The sequence below is a fragment of the Hypanus sabinus genome, chromosome 1 (assembly GCF_030144855.1).
Source record: "Hypanus sabinus isolate sHypSab1 chromosome 1, sHypSab1.hap1, whole genome shotgun sequence".
Taxonomy (NCBI): domain Eukaryota; kingdom Metazoa; phylum Chordata; class Chondrichthyes; order Myliobatiformes; family Dasyatidae; genus Hypanus; species Hypanus sabinus.
In genome coordinates, this window is record NC_082706.1 from 159593925 (window position 1) to 159616405 (window position 22481).

Consider the following 22481-nt stretch of genomic DNA (forward strand, 5'->3'; position numbering starts at 1 on the left):
GCTGCAGTGAGATCATGGATAAATTATAGAGGAAGTTCAGGAAAATTTAGGGTGGATAAATCTCCAGGGCCTGATAAAGAGTTCCCTTGAGTCTAGTGGGTGGCTAGTCCAGAAATTATAGGGACTCCAGCAGAGATATTTAAAACAGTCTTTAGCCATGGGTGAGGGGCTGGAGTATTGGAGGGTAGCTAATGTTGTTCAGTTATTCAAGAAAGGCTCCAAGAATAAGCCAGGAAGTTATAGACTGGTGTGCCTAACATCAGTAGTGTGTAAGGACTGGATATATAGCTATTTGGGTAGAAAGGAACTGATGGAGGATCATCAACATAGCTTTGTGAATGCAACGTTGTGTTTAACAAATCTTATAGTTTTTTAAGGAGATTACCAGGAAAGTTGTTGAGGGGAAGGCCATATTTGGTTATAACACAATTGAGAAAGTGACCAGAATGTTACTCTTTATTGCTGAGTGAAATGAATGCAAAATTGTAATCTTACGCTTCACTCATACAAACAGTTCCTAGGTTACATGAGGGTTCAGTTCCTCAGAGCTGATCATAAGTAGACTTTTTATTTTTAAAGTAGAAACAAAGATTTTCCTATAACTATCCATATTGTATCATTATACCTACATTTAATATTCTTTTGTTTCATCAAATATTCATCCTAATGCTATCTATAATTAAATTAATGGAATATATACTGTATCTGCTATTAGTGAATACTATAAACTTATTAAAAGCTTGAAAAGGTCTTTAAAAAATTTATATAAAGTCAGATTTTCAGAAGTCAGGTTTTGTGTAACCTGATCAACACTGACTCAACACTGACTCCTGGGGCACCCTAGTAGTTACAAGTCTTCAGTTGGAGAGTCAACCTTCAATCATCACCCTCTGCTTCCTCTCATTGAACCAATTCTGAATACATCTCACTAGCTCCTCCGAATCTTATGCACCTATTTCAGATTAGCTTGCCATGTAGAATCTTGTCAAAGCTCTTACTAATGTCCATGCAGACACTATCCACTGTCCTAGCTTCATCTATCCCCTTAGAATCCTCTTGGAAAAGCTTCATCAGATACAATCTCTCATGAACAAAACCATGTTGACCGTTTCTGATCAAGCCTTGTCTATCTGATGGTAGATCTTTTTTTTCAATCTTTTTATTGAATTTCACATATAAAGAAAACATAACATAATAGTGAATAGGTTATAAGTGCAATAGACTTGAGATTACATTAATAATAAGATAACAATATCCTATTAATTATCAACAACAAAAAAATAGTATATTAATCAATCAAGTCTATAATAATTATATATGAAAAAAATAATAATCATCAAAAGAAGAAAAAAAATTAAAAATACAAGAAAAAATATATATTGAAAAAAAAGCACTAAACTAAACTAACATGGGCAATAATAACAGTTTATATGTATATGATAGTGTCAAAAACTCCGGAACTCCATACCTGAACAAGAATAAGCAGAGAGAAGGTCTGGAAGAGGTCAAATTAATTCATACGAAAATGTCGAATGAACGGTCCCCAAGTTTCTTCAGATTTAATTGATGAGTCAAAAATAGTGCTTCTAATTTTTTCCAAGCTCAGATAAGAAATAGTTTGAGAGAACCACTGAAACGTGGTAGGAGGATTTACTTCTTTCCAATTTTGTAATATAGACCTTCTGGCTATTAATGTTACAAAAGCAATCATTCGTCTAATTGAAGGGGAAAACTGATTACCATCCTCATTTGGTATACCAAAAATTGCAGTAATAAAATGAGGTTGTAAATCGATATTCCAAATTGAGGAAATGGTAGCAAATATGTCCTTCCAATAGTTATGTAAAGTGGGACATGACCAAAACATGTGGGTCAATGAAGCCACATCTGAATGACATCTGTCACATTGAGGGTTAATATGAGAATAGAATCGAGCAAGCTTATCTTTAGACATATGAGCTCTATGTACAATTTTAAATTGCATTAAAGCATGTTTAGCACATATAGAAGAAGAATTAACCATTTGTAAAATTTTTTCCCATTTTTCTGTTGATATATTATATTGAAATTCTTTTTCCCATTCTTGTTTAATTCTACCTGATATTTCTGGTTGTATCTTCATAATCATATTATAAATAAAAGCCACTAATCCCTTCTGACAAGGATTTAAGGTAAAAATCAAATCTGAGAAATCCATTGAAGTTGAATTGGGGAAAGATGGTAGAACTTCATGTAAAAAATTTCTGATTTGTAAATATCTAAAAAAAATTAGATTTAGGTAACTTAAATTTGTTGGAAAGTTGGTCGAAAGACATCAAACTACCTTCAAAAAAAAAAAGATCACGATAACATTTTATACCTTTCCTTTTCCATATGCTAAAAGCTTGATCTGTCAAAGAAGGTTTGAAAAAAAAATTAAGTAAGATAGGGCTATCAAGAACAAAGTTCTTCAGAGTAAAAAACTTACGAAATTGAAACCAAATTCGTAATGTATGTTTGACAACAGGATTAGATATCTGTTTATTGAATTTAACTAAATCAGTAGGAAGAGAATAACCAAGAACGGAGAATAGGGAATATCCCTGTACCTCATTGCATTCTAAATTTACCCACTGTGGGCACAATGGTGAATCCAAATCTAATTTCCAATATATTAGGTTACGAATATTATTCGCCCAATAGTAAAATCTAAAGTTAGGTAAAGCTAAACCGCCATCTTTTTTAGATTTTTGTAATTGCCTTTTACTTAACCTGGGGTTTTTATTTTGCCACACAAATGAGGAAATTTTTGAATCAATGTTATCAAAAAAAGATTTAGGAATAAAAATTGGTAAAGCTTGAAATAAATATAAAAATTTCGGTAAAATCATCATTTTAATAGCATTAATCTGACCAACTAATGATAAGGATAGGGGAGACCATCTTGTAGTAAGTTGATGAATTTGATGAAGCATAGGTAAAAAGTTCAGTCTAAATAAATCTTTATATTTCTTGGTAATTTTTATACCTAAATAGATAAAGTTATCAGTAACAACTTTAAATGGTATCCTATCATTCAATAAAGTTTGCACGTTTTAAGAGAATAAATCACTCTTATCCAAGTTTAGTTTATAACCAGAAAAACTACCAAATTGAGCCAACAAGGATAAAATAGCGGGAATAGACCTGTCAGGATCAGAAATATATAACAACAAGTCATCAGCATAAAGTGATAACTTGTATAACTTCTCATTACGGGTAATACCAAAAATATTAGGAGATTCACGAATAGCAATGGCTAAAGGTTCTAATGCGATATTAAATAATAAAGGACTTAAGGGACAACCTTGTCTTGTACCACGAGATAATTGAAAAAAAGAGGATCTGTAATTATTTGTAAGAACAGAAGCAACAGTTTTATAATATATTAGTTTGATCCATGATATAAAATTAGGACTAAAATTAAAATATCTCAAAGCGTTAAATAAGTATGTCCATTCAACTCTATCAAAAGCTTTTTCAGCATCTAATGAAATAACACATTCTGGGATTATGGGTGATGAAGTATAAATTATATTAATCAATTTTCTAACATTAAAAAAGGAATACCGATTCCTAATAAAACCAGTTTGGTCTTCTGAAATAATCTGTGATAGTACCTTTTCTAACCTAATGGCTAAAATTTTTGTAAGAATCTTAGAGTCTACATTTAATAGTGATATAGGGTGATAAGATGCACATAAAGTAGGATCCTTATCTTTTTTAAGAATTAGAGAGATAGTAGCTTCATAAAAAGATTGAGGTAATCTCTTCTTAGCAAATGCATCATTAAAGATTTCACATAACCAAGGGGAAAGCAAAGAAGAAAAAGTTTTAAAAAATTCTATAATAAAACCATCAGGACCAGGAGCTTTCCCTGAATTCATTAATGAGATAGCCTCTCCTATTTCGGCCATAGAGATAGGAGCATCGAACAAGCTACGATCTTCATCTGTCAGTTTGGGAATATTCAAATTGTTAAAAAAATTATCCATCATGGACAGATCACCATCAAATTCTGATTGATATAAAGATTTATAAAAATCTTGAAAAGTGTTATTGATTTCTTTATGATCAGTAGTTAGATTACTGTCTTGTTTACGAATTTTAATAATTTGTCGCTTAGTCGAAATAGCTTTTAATCGATTAGCTAACAGTTTACCAGTTCGATCACTATGGATATAAAATTGAGCCCTGGTCCTAATTAATTGATTTTCAATTGAAGAAGATAATAATACGCTATGCTCCATTTGAAGCTCAACTCTCTTCTTATAAAGTTCTTTGGTAGGAGTCACGGAATAAATCTTATCAATTTCTTTAATTTTATCCACTAATAAAGCAATATCTAAATATCTTTGTTTTCTTTTACCAACGGAATATGAGATAATTTGTCCATGGATAAAAGCCTTAAAAGAGTCCCAAAGTATTCCTCTGTCAATCTCTTCAGTATAGTTTGTTGAGAAAAACAAGTCAATTTGCTGTTTTATGTAGGTGATAAATTCTGGGTCTTGAAGCAAAGTAGTGTTAAGTCTCCAAGATCTAGTATTATTGGAAAAGTCTGAAATCTTGATAACTTCAAAGGTGCATGATCCGAAATAGTAATAGAATCATATTTACAATCAGTAACATCCGTTAATAAATGATGATCAATAAGAAAATAATCAATTCTAGAATAACTGTGATATACATGTGGAAAAAATGAAAATTCTTTATCTTTAGGGTTCAAAAACCGCCATATTTCAGTAATTCCCGAATCAACCATAAAAGAATTAATAAGTAAGGCTGATCTATTGGGAAGAATTTGGATAGGTTTAGATCTATCCATCAAAGGATTCAGACAACAATTGAAATCTCCACCCATTATCAACATATATTCATTTAGATTAGGAAGGGAAGTAAATAAACGTTTAAAAAATTCAGGGCAGTCAAAGTTTGGAGCATAAATATTAACTAGAACCACTTTTCGATTAAAAAGTGAACCAGTTATCAACAAAAATCTGCCCTGTGGATCAGAAATAATTTCATGATGTGTAAACGAAATTGAGGAGTCTATAAAAATAGACACACCCCTAATTTTGGCGGTACAATTCGAGTGAAATTGTTGACCCTCCCAGAACCTAAAAAAAAGTTGATTATCCTCCCTCCTAATATGGGTCTCCTGTGCAAAAATAATATTAGCGTTTAGTCTATGGAATACTTTAAATTTTTTTTACGTTTAATCGGATGATTTAAACCATTAGTATTCCAAGAGATAAAGTTAATAGACTTATCCATCATGCCAATATTAGTTGTGTATATCATAAAAGGTTAAAAAGACACATAACCCATAATTCAGAAAGAAGGAAAAATGATTCAGGAGCAACCGGAGAATATGACATCTCAACAATATTAATAATTTAAAGTCAGCCCATAAACTAAAAGCAAAAAAATAAAAAGCAAAAGCGTGAAAAAAGATCCCTACCCCCTCCCCCAACCCCACGAAAAAAAGCCAAGTGGCAGGCGCACAAACTAATACTAATATTACCCCCATTTTCAAGATGGCAACTTCATGAAAAGAAAGAAAAGAGAAACTATATAACACCCAGATATAAATACAGGGTTGTAAAAAGGAAGAATATATATCAATCAAAATGAAAAAATAATATAAAAAAGCAAAAAAATCAATAATAAAAAAAAGGATAACCATTGAAATTTAAAGTAGTGTAATATGCCTTTAAAAAAAAGATTCCATATTCAAATATAAGAAAATGACGTTTCAAAAACAGAGACTTATGGGAAGAAGAAACGCCATTTTGAAAGGACCATATTACAGAATATAAATGTAAATTCGCCAATCTTTTTTTTTAAGAAAAAAGGTCATCAAAATAAGATTAAAAAAGGATTCAATAACCACTACAATATATATAAAAAAAGGTCCAAAAATTCAAGACATTCGTCCCATTCTCAAATACAGGCAAATAAACGCTTACGGAAAGCAAAGTCTTATGGGAAAAAGAAACAACATCTTAAAAAATAAATCATTATTACAAAATCTTAATGTATATATCTAATCCAGAGGGAAAAAAAACTTAATTAAAAAAAACATTATAGTAAAATTAAAAGAGCATCTGTAAATCATGATAATTAAAAAAAAAACCAGGTCTACGGACCAAAGTAAAAAGCTATACCGCAGCTTCATAAGTTAAAGCCTAAAAGCGGAATGGCGTCATCTCTCCAAAAATTCTTCAACATTACACATAGTTCAACTTGTACTAGAAGACCGATATTCTTCAACGAATTTCTTCGCTTCTTCCGGAGTATTAAAGAAGCGCTGACTGTCATCACTCAACGTAATTCTGAGATTCGCTGGGTATCTTAAAGCTTGTTTAAGTCCACTCGAATGAATCTCTGCCATCACCGGTTTAAAAGCGATTCTCGCCCTCATCACCTCGAATGAATAGTCCTCCACAATACGAAACTTGTTGTTTTTGTGAGAAATCATACCTTTCTGACGAGCTAATCGAATTAAAAGCTCTTTCTCCCGAGGATAATGGAGATGGACAATCACAGTTCGTGGCTTGTCTCTCGCAGCCAAAAATCTCGGAACTCTGTGGGCACGGTCAATAGTAGGTTTAACCCGCAAAGCGTCCTCGCCAAAAATTTCCCACAATAAGTTAGAGAAATATTCAGTTAAGTCACCAGACTCAACATTTTCGGGCAATCCAATAATACGCAAGTTCTGTCTGCGAGATCGGTTTTCAAGATCGGTGATTTTAAACTTATTCTGCTCCACTATTTTAGCGGTCGATTGTACCTTCTCCTCCAAAGTTTCGATTGTACGTATTTTTTCACAAATTATCTTGTCAAGAGCCGCAAACTTTTCTTCATGCCGTTCAATATCTGCTGCCAGCGATTGAAGCTTGGTATCAAATGATTTAACGACATCTTCAAGCTCAGACATTTTCGCAGTAAGTTTATTTTCCAGACTTGCAAGTTTAGTATCCAGAAGACTGGAGATTGCATCGAGAGATATAGGGTCTTTAGATAATTTCTTAGGTACAGACATTTTAAGTTTGAAAAAATTAAATCAAATATTATTTTAAAAAAGAAATAAATCGTAAATATCAACCCATGTAGTTAGGTACGAAAAGATTTGATTAAAGGGTGATTATAGCTTAAAAAATGAAGAGCGCCTAAAAGGCAGATGTCTACGTCACCATCTTGAAACTCCACCCCCCCGATAGTAGATCTTGATCCTCAGAATTCCTTCCAGTAACTTCTTTACAATTAAAGTCAGGTTCATCTGTCTCTATTTCCCTAGCCTGTTCTCAGTATACTTCAAGATTCAAGATTGTTTAATGTCATTTCCAGTACACAAGTATAAAGGGGAATGAATGAAATAGTTACTCTGGATCTGATGCAACACAAAAGAAAACACAATAAGATAAATAACACAATAATAAAAACATGATAAATATAAATAAGATAGCTTACAGTATATACCTTGATTGTATGTCTATACAGTGACTATAGGCACAGGAATATCAGTAGATAGCTCTCAGGTGACTCCAACAGGAAATGATAAAGTAGTCGTGATAGGGATGTGTGGAGGGTTGGTTAGTTGGCCGAGGTGTTGATCAGCCTTATGGCTTGGGAAAGTAACTGTTCATGGAGTCTGGTGGTCCTGCTGTGAATGCAGTGTAACCTACTGCCTGATTGGAACGGATCAAACAGTCCATGAGCAGGGTGGGTGGGATCCTCCATGATGTTACTAGCCTTTCCTAGTACTTCCTGTGTATGTGTTCTGGTTGATAGGTAGACTGGTGCCTGTAATATGTTGGGCAGTTTTGACCACCCATTGTAGAGCCTTCCTGTCTGCTGTAGTGCTGTTCCCATGCAGTGCAGTGATACATACTGTGAATCTGTAGATGAAAATGAGTTTTGATGTGCAGCTCTCTTGAGCATTCTCAGAAAGTAAAGGGAATGGTGAGCCTTTTTGATTGTGTAGGGTGTGTTCTGGGATCAGAGGTTGTGTGAGAGGTGAACTCCCAGGGGTTTGAAACTACTCACAATTTCTGCTCTGATGTAAAGAGGGTTGTGTGCGATGCCAGTTCTCCTGAGGTTGATAACCACCTCGTTTTTCTTGTTGAACTTGAAGAGGTTATTTGCCTGGCACCAGGCCTTAAGCTTTTCCTGCTTCTCTCTGTAGGCCGTCTCATCATTGTTGGTGATGAGCCCCACCACTATCATGTCATTGGCGAAGATGACAATGTGATTACTTGGGTGTTTGGCTGTGCAGTCATGTGTGAGCAGAGTGTACAGCAATGGGCTCAGCATACAGCCCTAGGGGGCACCAGTGTTGCGTATGGTGGGGAGGGAGGAGCGGTTGTACATCCTGACTGAATAATGGAGCAACATTAGTCTAATGAAACTTGGCCAGAAGGCTTTTCTGGAAGGGTATTAGTGAACCAGATAACAATCTAATAGTTTCATGTAAGCTCTTACATAAAAAGATGATTCTATATTTAATATCTATGCTAAGAAATTAATGCAATTCTTAGTAACTTTGGCTGTTAGAATTTATTAATTTCTCACAAAATAATATGGAGAAATGTGAAATCATGCATGAGGACACCCTGGTTTTCAATTTTCCCACCATTTTAGAATGAATAGAAAAGTGTGTTGGCCTTGTGCATGATTTGCCAAAAGACTTGTATACAGGTTAACAATGCTTTATGTTATTGCTAAGGAAATCCAATACAAAAATAGAGGTGAAGGGTTGTGCTTCAGCAGTGTTGGTTATTAGTAAGACCAAATATAAAATACTAGGTAAACCTTTACTTCTCTTATTTTAGGATGATGAACATGTGTCAGAAGGAAATAAGTTTTACGATATAGATACCTGGAATGCTTGATCCATGTTAATCAAGAAGTAGTGGTCACTGTTTTCAAATGGATTGCTGGTGATTTTTTATTCTCTTAGGCTATTGGTGTTGGAGCATACAGATTTTGAGCATTAACGAGTTTGAAGGATTCTCGCTAAACAAGGTGAAGGGTCTTGGTAAATTGTTGTTGCAATCAGATACTCAATTCCAAGAAGCCAAGTGGTCTACATCGACCTATAATTGGTATACACATATTATTTAGTAAGGAGAGGTTACAACAGGATCCATGTACATAAAACAGAAAGGTTAGCAAGTAATTCTGAAGGCAAATGGAATATTGCACATTTCAAGGCAGATAAATGCAGAAGTAGACAAGTTGTTGCTATTGTACAGGACTTTTGTGAGATTCTGCCTTAAGTGCTTTGTGTGGTTTTTGTCCTTATTTAGGAAGGAACTTCTATGTGTTCACCAGGTTGAAACCAGGGATGAAGGATTTTCTTGTAAGGAGTTTTACCTATATTTAATGGATTTTGCAAGAATGAGTGGTGATCTCCTTGAAAAATGTATATTTTTTAAGAGGTCTGTGGAATGTCAAGCAAATACAAAACTAACTGATGGTGGAAATTAGTGGATCAAGCAGCTCTGTGGCTAGTGGGAAGGAATTGTTGACATTTCAGTGTTGAGACCTGACATTACCCTGGTGAAAGGATGTTTCGCTTGTAGGGAAATCTGGAACTGGAATGTATATATTTCAAAATAAGGTTTGAACATTTTGGCTAGAGGTGAGTTGGATTTTTTCCCCCCCTGGAGATTTGTAGAATCCTTAACCCCAGGGTGGGAAAATCATCTTCTGTCTCAACCTTGAATATACCCTCCTTATCCGCGGGGGATTGGTTCCAGGACCCCCTGCGGATACCAAAATTCGCGGATGCTCAAGTCCCTTATTTAACATATATCAGTGAGGTGGTCTTTAGGACCCAGCGGAACCCCAGACTTTATTTAACATGTCTCCGTGCTGTGGACAATAGGACCTGGTGGCGCAGCTCTGAATCCACAGTGTTTCTGTTCACAAAAATAATCAGGATTGCAATTGAAAATAAGGTGGAATTAATAAAGCGATCAGAAAGAGGTGAAATGCTGTCGGTCATTGGAAAAGCATTAGGCCACAGTCGGTCAATGGTCGGAACAATTTTAATGGAGAATGTGAAAGGCCCTGCCCCGATGAAAGCTACAATTATTACTCAGCAACGCAGTGGTTAAACTATAGAAATACGTATGTTTCTTAAGTGTTTTATATGCATAGAAAGGTAAAATATGTACTATATGCTAAGCAAGATGTTTGACTGAATGACGCTAAATAATACTGGATGTATCTGTTCCGACTTAAAGACGGACTCAGGAATGGAACTCATTCATAACCATGGGGACTGTCTGTACTTTTCTAGTCATTTCCAGAATACTTATAATACCTAATACAATGTAAATGCTATGTAAGTAGTTGTTATACTGTATTGTTTAGGGAATAATGACAAGAAAAAATAGCCTGTATATGCTCAAGCAACAAGTGCTGTAGAGAGACCTTCCAGGTTTTCCTGATCCGTGGTTGGCTGAATCCACGCATACGGAATCTTGTGGATAAGAAGGGCCAACTGTATCAATATTTTTGGAAACCAGGATGATAGGATTTGAAGGGAAAGTGGAATTGAGACAATGTAATAGGAGAAGTATTGATGTAACTAAATAACAGAATAGTCTTCTGAGACCAGATACCGCTTCTATTTCATGAGAACTTTTGAAGTCCAAAATGAACTGAGGTGCTTGTACTTTTTGGCTTAGTTGTGGCCCAGTTTCTTTCCATGTTCTGCCATTAAACCTGTTGAATAGTTCACTACATCTGTGTGATGTGAAAATACAATGGACTGCCAAAGAATCAACAGACAGGTGTTCTGAAGGGTAAATATGAACCTGGGAGTCTGTCCATTTGGAGGCCACTGCAGCCTGTTCTGTTAACACCATTCACCAAGAGTTTAAGGTGATTAAAAATTTTTAAAATCCCACTAATGTGCTAGTTGCTCGCGGTAATAACAAGGAAGTAGACAAATGCAAGTTTTTGTAGCAGCCGTGATGGCATGCATGAATTAAATAATTTTCACTGCAAGCAAGGTGCTTCTATTTTACATCCTGAAGCTGCCAGAACACACTATCCATTCTAGATTTTGAGTGGGCAGAACGAAAATAATAGGGATATTTTCCCCTTGAAAAATCTTTACTTGTATAAGTAAAGTCCTAGCCTGAATATTAGTGTACTTTCAGAAAAGTTAGACGTGCACATACTTAACTGTTTCAGAATTTAAGATGTTGAATACACAGTTGTTTTATTGATCTTGTAAAAATAAATTTTAATATGGTTAGCAGATAGAGCTTTAGGGAACCATCAGCTTAAATTTGGCTGCCCCTTATAAAATGATTGTCTGCTTACATCATGTTTACTGTGTTGGTCGTTTCCAGCTCATTTCACATCTGCGGTGGAATCATAGAATACTTCAACAACTTGAAAAAATGTAGATGCTGGAAATATGAAATAAAATGAAATGAAAAATAATCCACAGATCAGGCAGTAGCTGTGGTGAGAAAAATAAAGTTAACATTTCATGTCAATGACCTTGATCAGAAAGGAGACAAGTTTAAAAATCATGTTAAGTTGAAGATAATGCGTGTGGGGAACTGGGAATTGGGGTGTGGGGAAGATGTTAGTTGGCAAAACTGGAGAGGGATTTTGGGTGGGATAATGAAGTTGTGAGAAAGAAACAAATGGAAGTTGTTCAAAGAGTGAATGTGAGAATAGATTGATTCAAGTGGTGGTCAATCTGGCTGAAGAAGGTAAGTAAAGGTACACCTGGAGGAAATATGTAATAACAGTAAAGGAAAGAGAAGAAAAAAGAATGAAGGTCACAAGACTGGAATGGGTGATTGTCTATAGTTGTTGAATTTGGTGTGATGAATTGTATTGTGTTCTGGCTCCAACCTTGCTTTGAATATTGTTTGAAAAAGTTTTCAGGGATTTTAATAAAAGGAAGCACAGCATGGCAGCTGGTGAAATTAAATTGTTCATTAAATAATCTGAAATTTTAAGATTGGTATTAGTCGTGCTTCATTTTAATTGCTAGTTATGAGTGCTAAATTCCAGAGACAAGATGAAAGCTGAGGTTCTTTATTGAGCCAAAATTTGACTGAATAGAATATCAAAGGGAACCAGTAAAATTATTGGAAATGGAGGCAATTTTACATGGGCAGGAACTGTATTCCAAAAGTATTGTTGTGATTATTTTTTGTTTTTGCACACCAGTCATCTCAGTCCTTGTATTGCTACAGAGGTTTCTCAGGAAAATGTTTCTGACCCAACAATCCTAAATTGCTTCATACCCCCTCATCAGAAGATTGGATGTGAGATGTTGACTGATGATTGCACAATGTTCTTCATCAACAGCTCCTTGAATAATGAAGCAATCCAGTTGTAACCCATATCTACCCTGACAAGTTATATATGATCATCTCACATTTGAGATCACAACAGATTCTAAAGCTATCAAATTCAGTCTGCCTAATTTCTCCTCATATGGCTAAACCCACCATTACAGGAATCAATTTGTAAATATTTGTTGCACTTTCTCTATTGCAAGTATATGGTACCATTATGTGGAGGGAACTAGACTTACACACGGTATCTCAGATGTGGTCTCACCAAGACCTATCTAATTGTATTTTTTTCTTGTACTTAAGTCATCTTGCAATTAAGGCCAGCACACTGTTTGTCTTCCAAATTGCTAGCTGAATCTGTATATTAATCAGTGTGCCAAGGTCTTTCTGAATACAAAAACCTGTCATCCCATCAGTATTAAAAAAAATCCAAGGATTCACTGCTGTCATTGAAGAAATTTTTATTCAGTCTTAAATGGCCTACCTTAATCAATGGTTTTGGATACCACAATCTGTGAAAAAAACACTTCACTGCACCTATGATAAATTCTAAAGATGTTGGAATTAGCAGTGTGACCATGGATAGCATTTAATGCCTCTGCCTTGCAGCTCCAGAGATCTGATCCTGACTTTTGGTGTAGAGTTTACACATTCTGCCTATGACAATGTGGATTTCATCAAAGTGCTCTGGATTTTCTCCACATGCAAAAGACATTCTCATTGGTAAATTATGTCTGTAAATAGCCCATGGTAGATGAGGCTGAAAAGAGCATTGCAGGTGAGATGATGGTGTTGATCGGATGCAAGAAGAAAAGTAAGATCATTGCATGATAGTCAGTGAAGACACAATGGGCTGAGGGACCTGGTTCCATGTTCTATGATTTTGTTCTACTCATTTTAATTCTCTCCAGAGAATGAAGGCCAGGTCCTTTCAGCAAACCTGCCATTATTGGAATTGATCTTTGCTGTGTTACCTTTTCAACAAGTGAGCCCTGATTTACTAAAACCAAATACTCCATGTGTAGTCTCACTAAGGTCTATACCACTGCAATGAGGATTCCTTACTCCTGTATTCAAATCCCCTTGTAATAAAAGCTAACATACTGTTTATCTTCTTAATTGCTTATTTGCCTCCACGTAGATTTCCCTTTTTTTCCCTTCTACCAAAATGGATGACCTCAGATGTGAAATTAAGTTTTTTTCCCAATTCATTTTTGTGATCTGGTTGACACTGTTGGATCTGGTGATATTGATCCAGAGGTTCTTCAGAAGTCAAGAATGAGATGTAAACAGGCAAAGCAAAAGAAGCTGTAGTCATCTCAGTCTAGAGATAACAACATGCCGGTGATGACAATTAACTTATAAAATTGCCAGATCTAAGTGGTGTGACAGCTGCTGCAGAAAAAACTGAACTTTCTAGAAAATACAGGATCAGCTGCATTACAATTATGAGCAATTTTGCTGAACTATTATACATAGGTGAATATATAAAAATACAAGCAAGCTTAGGAAAGTTAAACTACATGGAAAAATAACAATTTTACACCCTGATCCAACTTCACTGACTAGGGCACCATTTATTGCCCGTCTTCAATTGCCTTTGAGAAGCTGGTTGTCAATCAGCTCCTTGACCAACTGCCATCCATCTAGCTAGGTATGGCAACTGCTCTGCCCATGACTGGAAATTCAAGAGTCGTGATTGCAGCCCCATCTATCTTGCAAACCACCGTCCTCTCTATTGGCTCTGTCTTCACTTCCCACTGCCCTGGTGAAGCAGATGGAGTTCCAAAATTTGAACACAGCAAAGATGAAGTGCCCCTATGTATTTTCAAGAAGGGTTTTCAACTTGTAGTTGGTACTGTTCCCCTAAACCTACTGTTTTTGTCCAACTTGGTGGAGATGGTAGCCTGGATAGTTAATATAGATGTACATTTTATAGATTGCACTGAGTTACACTAGTGGTAAGAGGAATGATTGTTTAGGATAGTTATTAGATGCCAGTCAATAAAACTGCATTGCTTTGAATTTCTCAGAAATTATTGCTGCTTTGTTCAATTGACGAAGTGATAAGTATTCCATAATTCATGCTCCTGACTTGTGCCTTTAAGTTAGAGAAAAGGCCTTGGGGTCTGTAAAAATGAACTTGCCTTAGGGGATGCTCGGCATTTAACCACAGAACTTATATAGAGTCAGAGAGCAATACAGCTTGATCCAGCAAGTCTAAGCTGACTACATCGTCTACTGGCATGTCCCAATTTCCTGCATTTAGCCAATATTCCCTCCAAGCCCTGCCTCTTCGTGTACCCAAACCAATTGCTGCTTAATTGATACTCTTGTACCCAGCTGAACCCACTTCTTCTGGCAGCTCACTCCATGTACTCACCACCCTTTGTGTGAAAATGTTGCTCTACAGGTCCCCTTCCCCTGTTATCCTATTCAGAATCAGATTTAATATCAGTGGCATATGTTGTGAAATTCATTGTTTTGTGGCAGCAGTACAGTGCAAGACATAATTATAAAAATACTATAAATTACAATATAAAATGTATAGCAAATAATTAAATACTGTAAGAAATGAAACAAGGGAAAAATATAGTGAGTTAGTGTTCATGGGTTCATTGCCCATTCAGAAATCTGATGGTAGAGGGGAAGAAGCTGTTCCTAAAATGCTGAATGTGTGCCTTCAGGCTCCTGTATCACCACCTTGATGGTAGCAATAAGAGGGCATGTCCGGGGTGATGGGAATTGTTTATGATTGATGCCACATTTTGAAGATTGTCTTTTGAACACGTCTTTGATGCTGAGGAGTGTGATGGCGCTGGTTGAGTTTGCAACTTACTGTAGCTTTTTCCAAACCTGTGCTGTGGTCGCTCCCATACCAATTAAAATGCACTCCACATGTAGAAATTTGCAAGAGTGTTTGCTGACATACCAAATCTTCTCAGATTCCTAATGAAATATAGCTGCTGTTGTGCATCAATATGTTGGGCCAGGATAGATCTTCATTAATGTTGACAGCAGCAGCTTGAAGTTGCTCACCATTTCCACTGCTAGGTCTGTCTTTGAGGACGAGTGTGTGTTCATACAACTTCCCCCTCCAGGAGTCCACAATCAATTCCTTTTCTTATTGACGTTGAGTGTTGTTGTGACCCCACTGAACCAGCTGATCTTTCTCACTCCTACACGTGCCTCCTTGTCACCATCTGATATTTTGCCAACAATAGTTGTGTCATCGACAAATTAAAAGATGGCCTTTGAGCTCTGCCTAGCCACGCAGTTTTGGATATAGAGTGGCTAAAGCATGCATTTTTGAGATGCAAAAATTTTGGTTGTCAGGAGGAGATATTATTTCCGATCTGCCCTGTTTGGGTTTTTCCGATGAGCAAGTCAAGGATCCAGTTGAAAAGGGAGATACAAAGGTTTTGGTGCTTGTTGATTAGTACTTGAGGAAATTATGGTGAGCTGCAATTAATAAATAGCAACTTGGCATAGGTATTTTTATTGTTCAAGTGGCCAAAGCTGAATGAAGAGCCGGTGAGATTGCATCTACATTAGACATATTGTGAAAGGCAAATTGCAGTGGGTCCAGGTTCATGCTGAGGCATGAGTTTATTCTACCATAACCAACCTTTCTTCATCACAGTAGATGTGTGTGCAACTGGGTGATGGTCATTGAAGCAGCTCACCCTGCTCTTCTTTGGCACTGGTATGATTGTCACACTTTTGACAGCAAGTAGGAATCTTTGACTGCAGCAGTGAGAGATTGAAGATGCCCTTGAACGCTCTCAGTTGTTTTCAGTTCACCACCAGGGCCTGAGGCCTTGCAAGTGTTCACCCGCTTGAAAGATGTTTTGACATTGGCCTCTGGGACAGAGATCACAGAGACACTAGGTGCTGCAGGAGTAGTTTTATACTCCCTTTCAAAGCATGCATAAAAGAAGTGAAGCATCGCAGCCATTCATGATGTTATAATTAGCCTTGTTAGAAGTAATGGCCTATAAATGTTGATGTACATCCGATTTTCATCTCTAACTTAAATGGGAATTGCTTTATCGTTCTTAAAATAGACTTAACATAGGTTGTACCTGGACTTTTCGTATAGTTCTGGCTCACTAGCCTTGAGTGTCACGGAACTAGCCCTCAGAGGACTATGAATCTCCTCCATAAGACAATCAAAATATAGGAGCAGAATTAGGCCACTTGGACCATCAAGTCTGCTCCATCATTTCATCATGGCTGATCCAATTTTCCTCTAAGCCCCAAACTCCTGCCTTCTCCCTGTATCCCATCTTGCCATGACCAATCAAGGATCTGTTAACCTCTACCTTAAATATACATAAAAACCTAGCCTCCGCAGCAGCCAGTGGCAAAGAATTGCGCAGATTCACTGCTCTCTGGCTAAAGAAATTATTTCCCATCTCTGTTCTAAAGGATGCCCTTTTATTCTGAGGCTGTCCCCTCTGGTCTTCCCACCATAGGAAACATTCTCTCCACATCCAATCTATCATGGAGTTTCACTGTTCAATACTTTTCAAAGAGGTCACCCTTATTCTTCTGATTTCTAGTGAGTACAGGCCCAGAGCCATCAGATGCTCTTCATATGACAAGCTATTTAATCCTGAAATAATTTTCATGAACCTCCTTTGAACCCTCTCCAGTTTCAGCACATCATTTCTAAGATAGGGGGTTTCAACCTGCTCACAATACTACAAGTAAGGCTTCACCAGTGTTTTATAAAGTCACAACATTTATAAAGTCACAACTTGCTGTTATGTTCTAGTCCTCTTTGAAGTGAATGCTAACATTGTATTTATCTTCCTCACAACAGACTTAACCTGCAAACTAACCTTCAGGGAATTCTGCACAAAGACTCTTAAGTCCCTTTGCACCTCAGATTTTTAAATTTTCTCTTCATTTAGAAAATAATCAACCCTTTCATTTCTTCTACCAAAGTGTATGACCATACACTTCCCAACAATGCTATTTTGCCCATTCTGTCTAAGTCCTTCTGGAGCCTGTTTCCTCAAAACTACCAGCCCCTCCACTTACCTTCATATTGTCTGCAAACTTTGCAGCAAAGCCATCAATTCCATCATCCAAATCATTGACATATAACGTAAAAAGAATCAGTCCCAACACAGACTCCTGAAGAATACCACCAGTCACTGGAAGCTGAACAGAAAAGAGCTCCTTTATTAGCCAAGGCCTGCTTTGTCTCCTGCTAGTCAGCCAATATTCTGTCCATGCTAGTATCATTCCTGTAATACATTGGACTCATAGCTTGTTAAAAAGCTTCATCTGTGACACATGTCAAAAGCCTTCTGAAAATCCAAGTACATAACATCAGCTGATTCTCATTTGTATATCCTGCTTGTTACTACTTCGAAGAATTCCTGCGCATTTGTCAGGGAAACTGTGCCGACTACAGCCTATTTTATCATGTACCTCCAAGTACCCTAAGACTTCATCCTAGATGATTGACTCCAACATTTTCTCAACCACTGAGGTCAGACTAACTGGGCTATAGTTTACTTTCTGCTGCCTGTCTCCCTTCTTGAAGAGTGGAGTGACATTTGCAATTTTCCAGGTTTGCAATAAACCTGGTTTAGTAACATGTTAGTTTCTTTTGGGTTGTTGAGGGAAAAAAAATCATAATGGTGTTAGAAACTTGAAACGTATGTATTTTGGCAAAAAGTAGTTACTCCAAACCAATTTTATTTTTCAGACACTAGAAGCCATTTTGAACTTCAAATATTCTGGTGGACCAGGTCATAGTGAAGGATACTACAGGAATGTTTCTTTGGGACTTCATGTGGATGTCGAGCCATCAGTGTTCTTTACAAGGGTCAGCACTCTTCCTGCAACAAGGTACAGCACTTTGTAACATAAGCTTTTATTATCTTCAAGGTATAAAATAATCTTACCACAAGCAAATATGCATCTATAGTGACTCTCACTTAATAAAACATGTTACTGCCTTTCATACCTGTAATCATAGAACAAAATTGTTGCTTTTTTGGTATGTTGGGAAGGTAAAACATTATTGCTTCACACTCACTACGTTTCAAAGTTAGTAGTGTGTCACCATTTTGATTTGCTTCTGTCTTAGTAGTGATGTTAATCTTTCATTGTGGCTCTAAGACCCAATGACAATTGAGAAACAGTGATATGCTTACAATTAAGAATGTTTTGTGACTTGGAAGAGAACAAGCAGATCATTGTGATCTCATATTGCAACTGCTTTTGTACCTGGTTGTGGTAGTTGCTGCAGATCATGAAGAAGCCTAACCTAATAATTCCAATAAGCTTTCAACATAGTACATGATGCAGCTGTAGTGCTCTGTTGAAACTTTGAAGTGGAGTATTAGGTCTCAAAGAAGGAAGATGCCTTGATCTGGATGATGTTGACTGACCTTTTGAGTGTTGTTAGGGTTGAACACATCCCAACAAATGGAGAGTATTTTATTATAGTGTTAGTTTTGCATATGCAATGAAGCATTGGAAGATCGGAAGGTGATACACTTTCTACAGGATTCCCTTTTTTACTATAGAATGTATGTTGCTGATCCAGTTGTATCTATTGGTCAATGATGACTACCCTACCACTTCCATCTACATCAGGTACAGTTGATTGTGAGGACATGGTGATGCAGTGAATATTCAGAGAAAGTAGTTAGATTCTATCTTGTTGCAGCTGGACAGTGTTACGTGCCACTCCATTCCAAAATGTCATCAGCATCTTGTCAGGTTAAGACGTGGGCATAGAGTTTTGAATGGAACTAAATATTGTGTAATTATTACTTGGAAGGCAGGTTGTAGAAGAAGTAGCTGAAGATGATTAGACCAAAGATGCATACCCATGGAAACACCTGCAACAACATTTTTGGGTAGAGTTGATGGACCTCCATCACAACTTGCTTTATTTTTGATGTAACTGCAGTTAGTGGAGGGATTTTCTCTCTTCTCATGGACCTCGGTTTCACACATTTCCATCAGTGTTTGGACAATTATGGCCTTCCTTTCAAGGGCAATTATTCGCACTTGATGTTCTGGAGTTCAGTTCTTTTATTCATGCTTGAAGTAAGGCAATTGTTTATCGAGATCCAGAGCAAAATGGACTAGAAGTATGATAAGACTACCAAGGTATATTAACATGTGACAAAAACATACATAGATTAAATGTTACTTTTAAGCGTTTTGAAACAACTGAAATAAGTTGTGTGATGAAAATTTCTGAATTTCAGAAATTAGGACCTATGTAAAGCAGAAAAAAATGAGTGATGCAGAGTGATCTCAGAGAGATGAATATAGAAGCATAGAAAACCTACAGCACAATACAGGTTTTTCGGCCCATGATGCTGTGCCAAACGTATACTTTAGAAATTACCTATGGTTACCCATATCCCTCTATTTCTCTAAGCTCCATGTACCTATCTAGGAGTCTCTTAAAAGACCTTATCGTATCAGCCTCTACCACTGTTGCTGGCAGCCCATTCCATGAACTCACCACCGTCTGTGTAAAGAAACTTAACCCTGACATCTCTTCTGTACCTACTCCCTATCATCTTAAACCTGTGTCCTCTTGTGGCAACATTTCAGCCCTGGGGAAAAAGCCTCTGACCACACGATCAATGCCTCTCATCATCTTATATACCTCTATCAGGTCACCTCTCATCCTCTGTTGTTCCAAGGAGAAAAGCCAGAGTTCACTCAGCCTATTCTCATAAGGCATGCTCCCCAATCCAGGCAACAACCTGGTAAATCTCCTCTGCTCCCTTTCTATAGATTCCACATCCTTCCTGTAGTGGAGTGACCAGAACTGAGCACAGTACTTCAAGTTAGGTCTGACCGGGGTCCTATTTAACAGCAACATTACCTCTCGGTTCTTAAACTCAATCCCATGATTGATGAAGGCCAGTGTACCATATGCCTTCTTAGCCACAGAGTCAACCTGCGCAGCTGCCTTGAGTGTCCCAAGGACTCGGACCCCAAGCTCCCTCTGATGCTCCACACTGCCAAGAGTGTTACCATTAATACTATATTCTGTCATCATATTTGACCTACCAAAATGAACCACCTCACACTTATCTGGGATGATCTCCATCTGCCACTTCTTAGCCCAGTTTTGCATCCTATTGGTGTCCTTTTGTAACCTCTGACAGCCCTCCACACTATCCACAGCACCCCCAACCTTTGTGTCATCAGCAAATTTACTAACCCATCTCTCCACTGCCTCACCACTGGTCACTGACCTCTTTGCAGAATATGACCCATCTACAACCAGTCTTGCCTTCTGTGGGCAAGCTAATTCTGGATCTACAAAGCAATGTCCCCTTGGATCCCATGCCTCCTTACTTTCTCAATAAGCCTTGCATGGGGTACCTTATCAAATGCCTTGCTGAAATCCATATACACTTCATCTACTGCTCTACCTTCATCAATGTGTTTAGTCATATCCTCAAAAAATTCAATCAGGCTGGTAAGGCAGTACCTGTCTTTGACAAAGCCATGCTGACTATTCCTAATTATATTATGCCTCTTTAAATGTTCATAAATCCTGTCTCTCAGGATCTTATCCAGCTTACCAACCACTGAATTAAGATTCACTGGTCTATAATTTCCTGGGCTAACTCTACTCCCTTTCTTGAATAAGGGAACAACATCTGCAACCCTCCAATCTTTTGGAACCTCTCCCGTCCCTGTTGATGATGCAGAGATCATTGCCGGAGGATCAGCAATCTCCTCCCTTGCCTCCCACAGTAGCCTGGGGTAATTCACGTCTGCTCCCGGTGACTTATCCAATTTGATGCTTCTTTCCAAAAGCTCCAGGAGAGATGAAAGAGATGGGGAATGGGGTTAGTAAGAGCATGAAGAAATTGGCAAGTAATGTTAAAAATGTCACAACTAGCATATTACTAGATTGGAATCTATTGTTGGTCAGCTGATAATGATGAGATACATGTTCGGATATAATGAGAGTTTTGAAAGAGGTGAGGCTTATGGAAAGTACAAAATTCCAACTGGACCGACTAGGGTCAGAAGCAAATCAGGTAATTTTGGATGGAAATGATAATAGTGGTGAGATGATTAAGGGATGAGAGCTTTGACTAGGGGAGTAACCTTAGCTACTGTTTTTAATATATTGTTTAGAGTCCAAATGGGGACTGGTAAGAAGAATGGAGTTAGTGCAAAAAATTGAAAATGCTTTTGGCATTTATTGAGTCAGGCAAATTTAATGGTTCAAGTTGCAGACACTTCAGAACAGGGAAAAATTTAAACAAGTTAAAGATGCTTAAGGTTAAGGAGTGATGAATTGGGGAAAAGCATTTTTATCTTTTTACTTTGATGTTAAAATGAAGCTGAGTATGTGTATCTCAAGCCAATTTAATGGCATTACTTTATTGCATGTTTAGCTTAAATTGATTGTAAATCAATACACAAAGTTGTGTGTAATTGAGCAGAACTGATAATGTATGTATGGTGGGTTTTAAATGTCATGTAAACTAATTACATAAAGATTACTTATTTAGCATGTTGGTGCAGGAGCCCTGAGATGAATAAGTAGTTTTTGTCCCAATGATCCCATGAAACTGTGTTTCACATGTTTAAAATTAAACGTGAGCAGGTTATATATCATCATAACAAATAATAGACGTTTACTGCACTAAAAATGAACATTTGGCTCATCATAACAAAGCCTAGAGAAAAAGTAATTCAGCTTAATTACACTTTCCAGTTTTAGGTCTGTGGTATCATTGGTTTCAAATTTTGAAAAGTTTATTCATGTACTCTTTAAATGTGACCATCAAGGCACAGAAATGTGCAGATTCCCTTAATCTGTCAGTGAACCAAATCTGTCAGTGACTGAGTTTTGCTTCCCCCCAGTGCCATAAGACACAGGAGGAAAGTTAGACCATTCAGCCCATTGAGTCTGCTCTGCCATTTCATCATGGATGATCCATTTCCCTCTCAACCCCATACTTCTGCCTTCTCTTCGTAAACTTTAACTCCCTGACTAATCAAAAACCTATCAACCTCCTCCTTAAATACACCCACTGACCTGACTTCCACTGCTGCCTGTGGCAACAAATTCCACAGTCTGGCTCAAGAAATTCCTCCTCA

The 22481-nt window shown here is 37.1% G+C and overlaps 1 protein-coding gene across 8 annotated transcripts in view; it reads left to right on the top strand.

Annotated features, from left to right (window-relative positions):
* The window catches only part of trappc9 (trafficking protein particle complex subunit 9), a 551561-nt gene that overhangs the window by 217770 nt on the left and 311310 nt on the right, over nucleotides 1-22481 (top strand). For all 8 annotated transcript variants that reach the window (XM_059979921.1, XM_059979908.1, XM_059979899.1 and 5 more), the window contains one exon: nucleotides 18085-18227. In XM_059979921.1, coding sequence (XP_059835904.1) covers nucleotides 18085-18227 — 143 coding nt within the window. The remainder of the gene's footprint in view (nucleotides 1-18084; nucleotides 18228-22481) is intronic.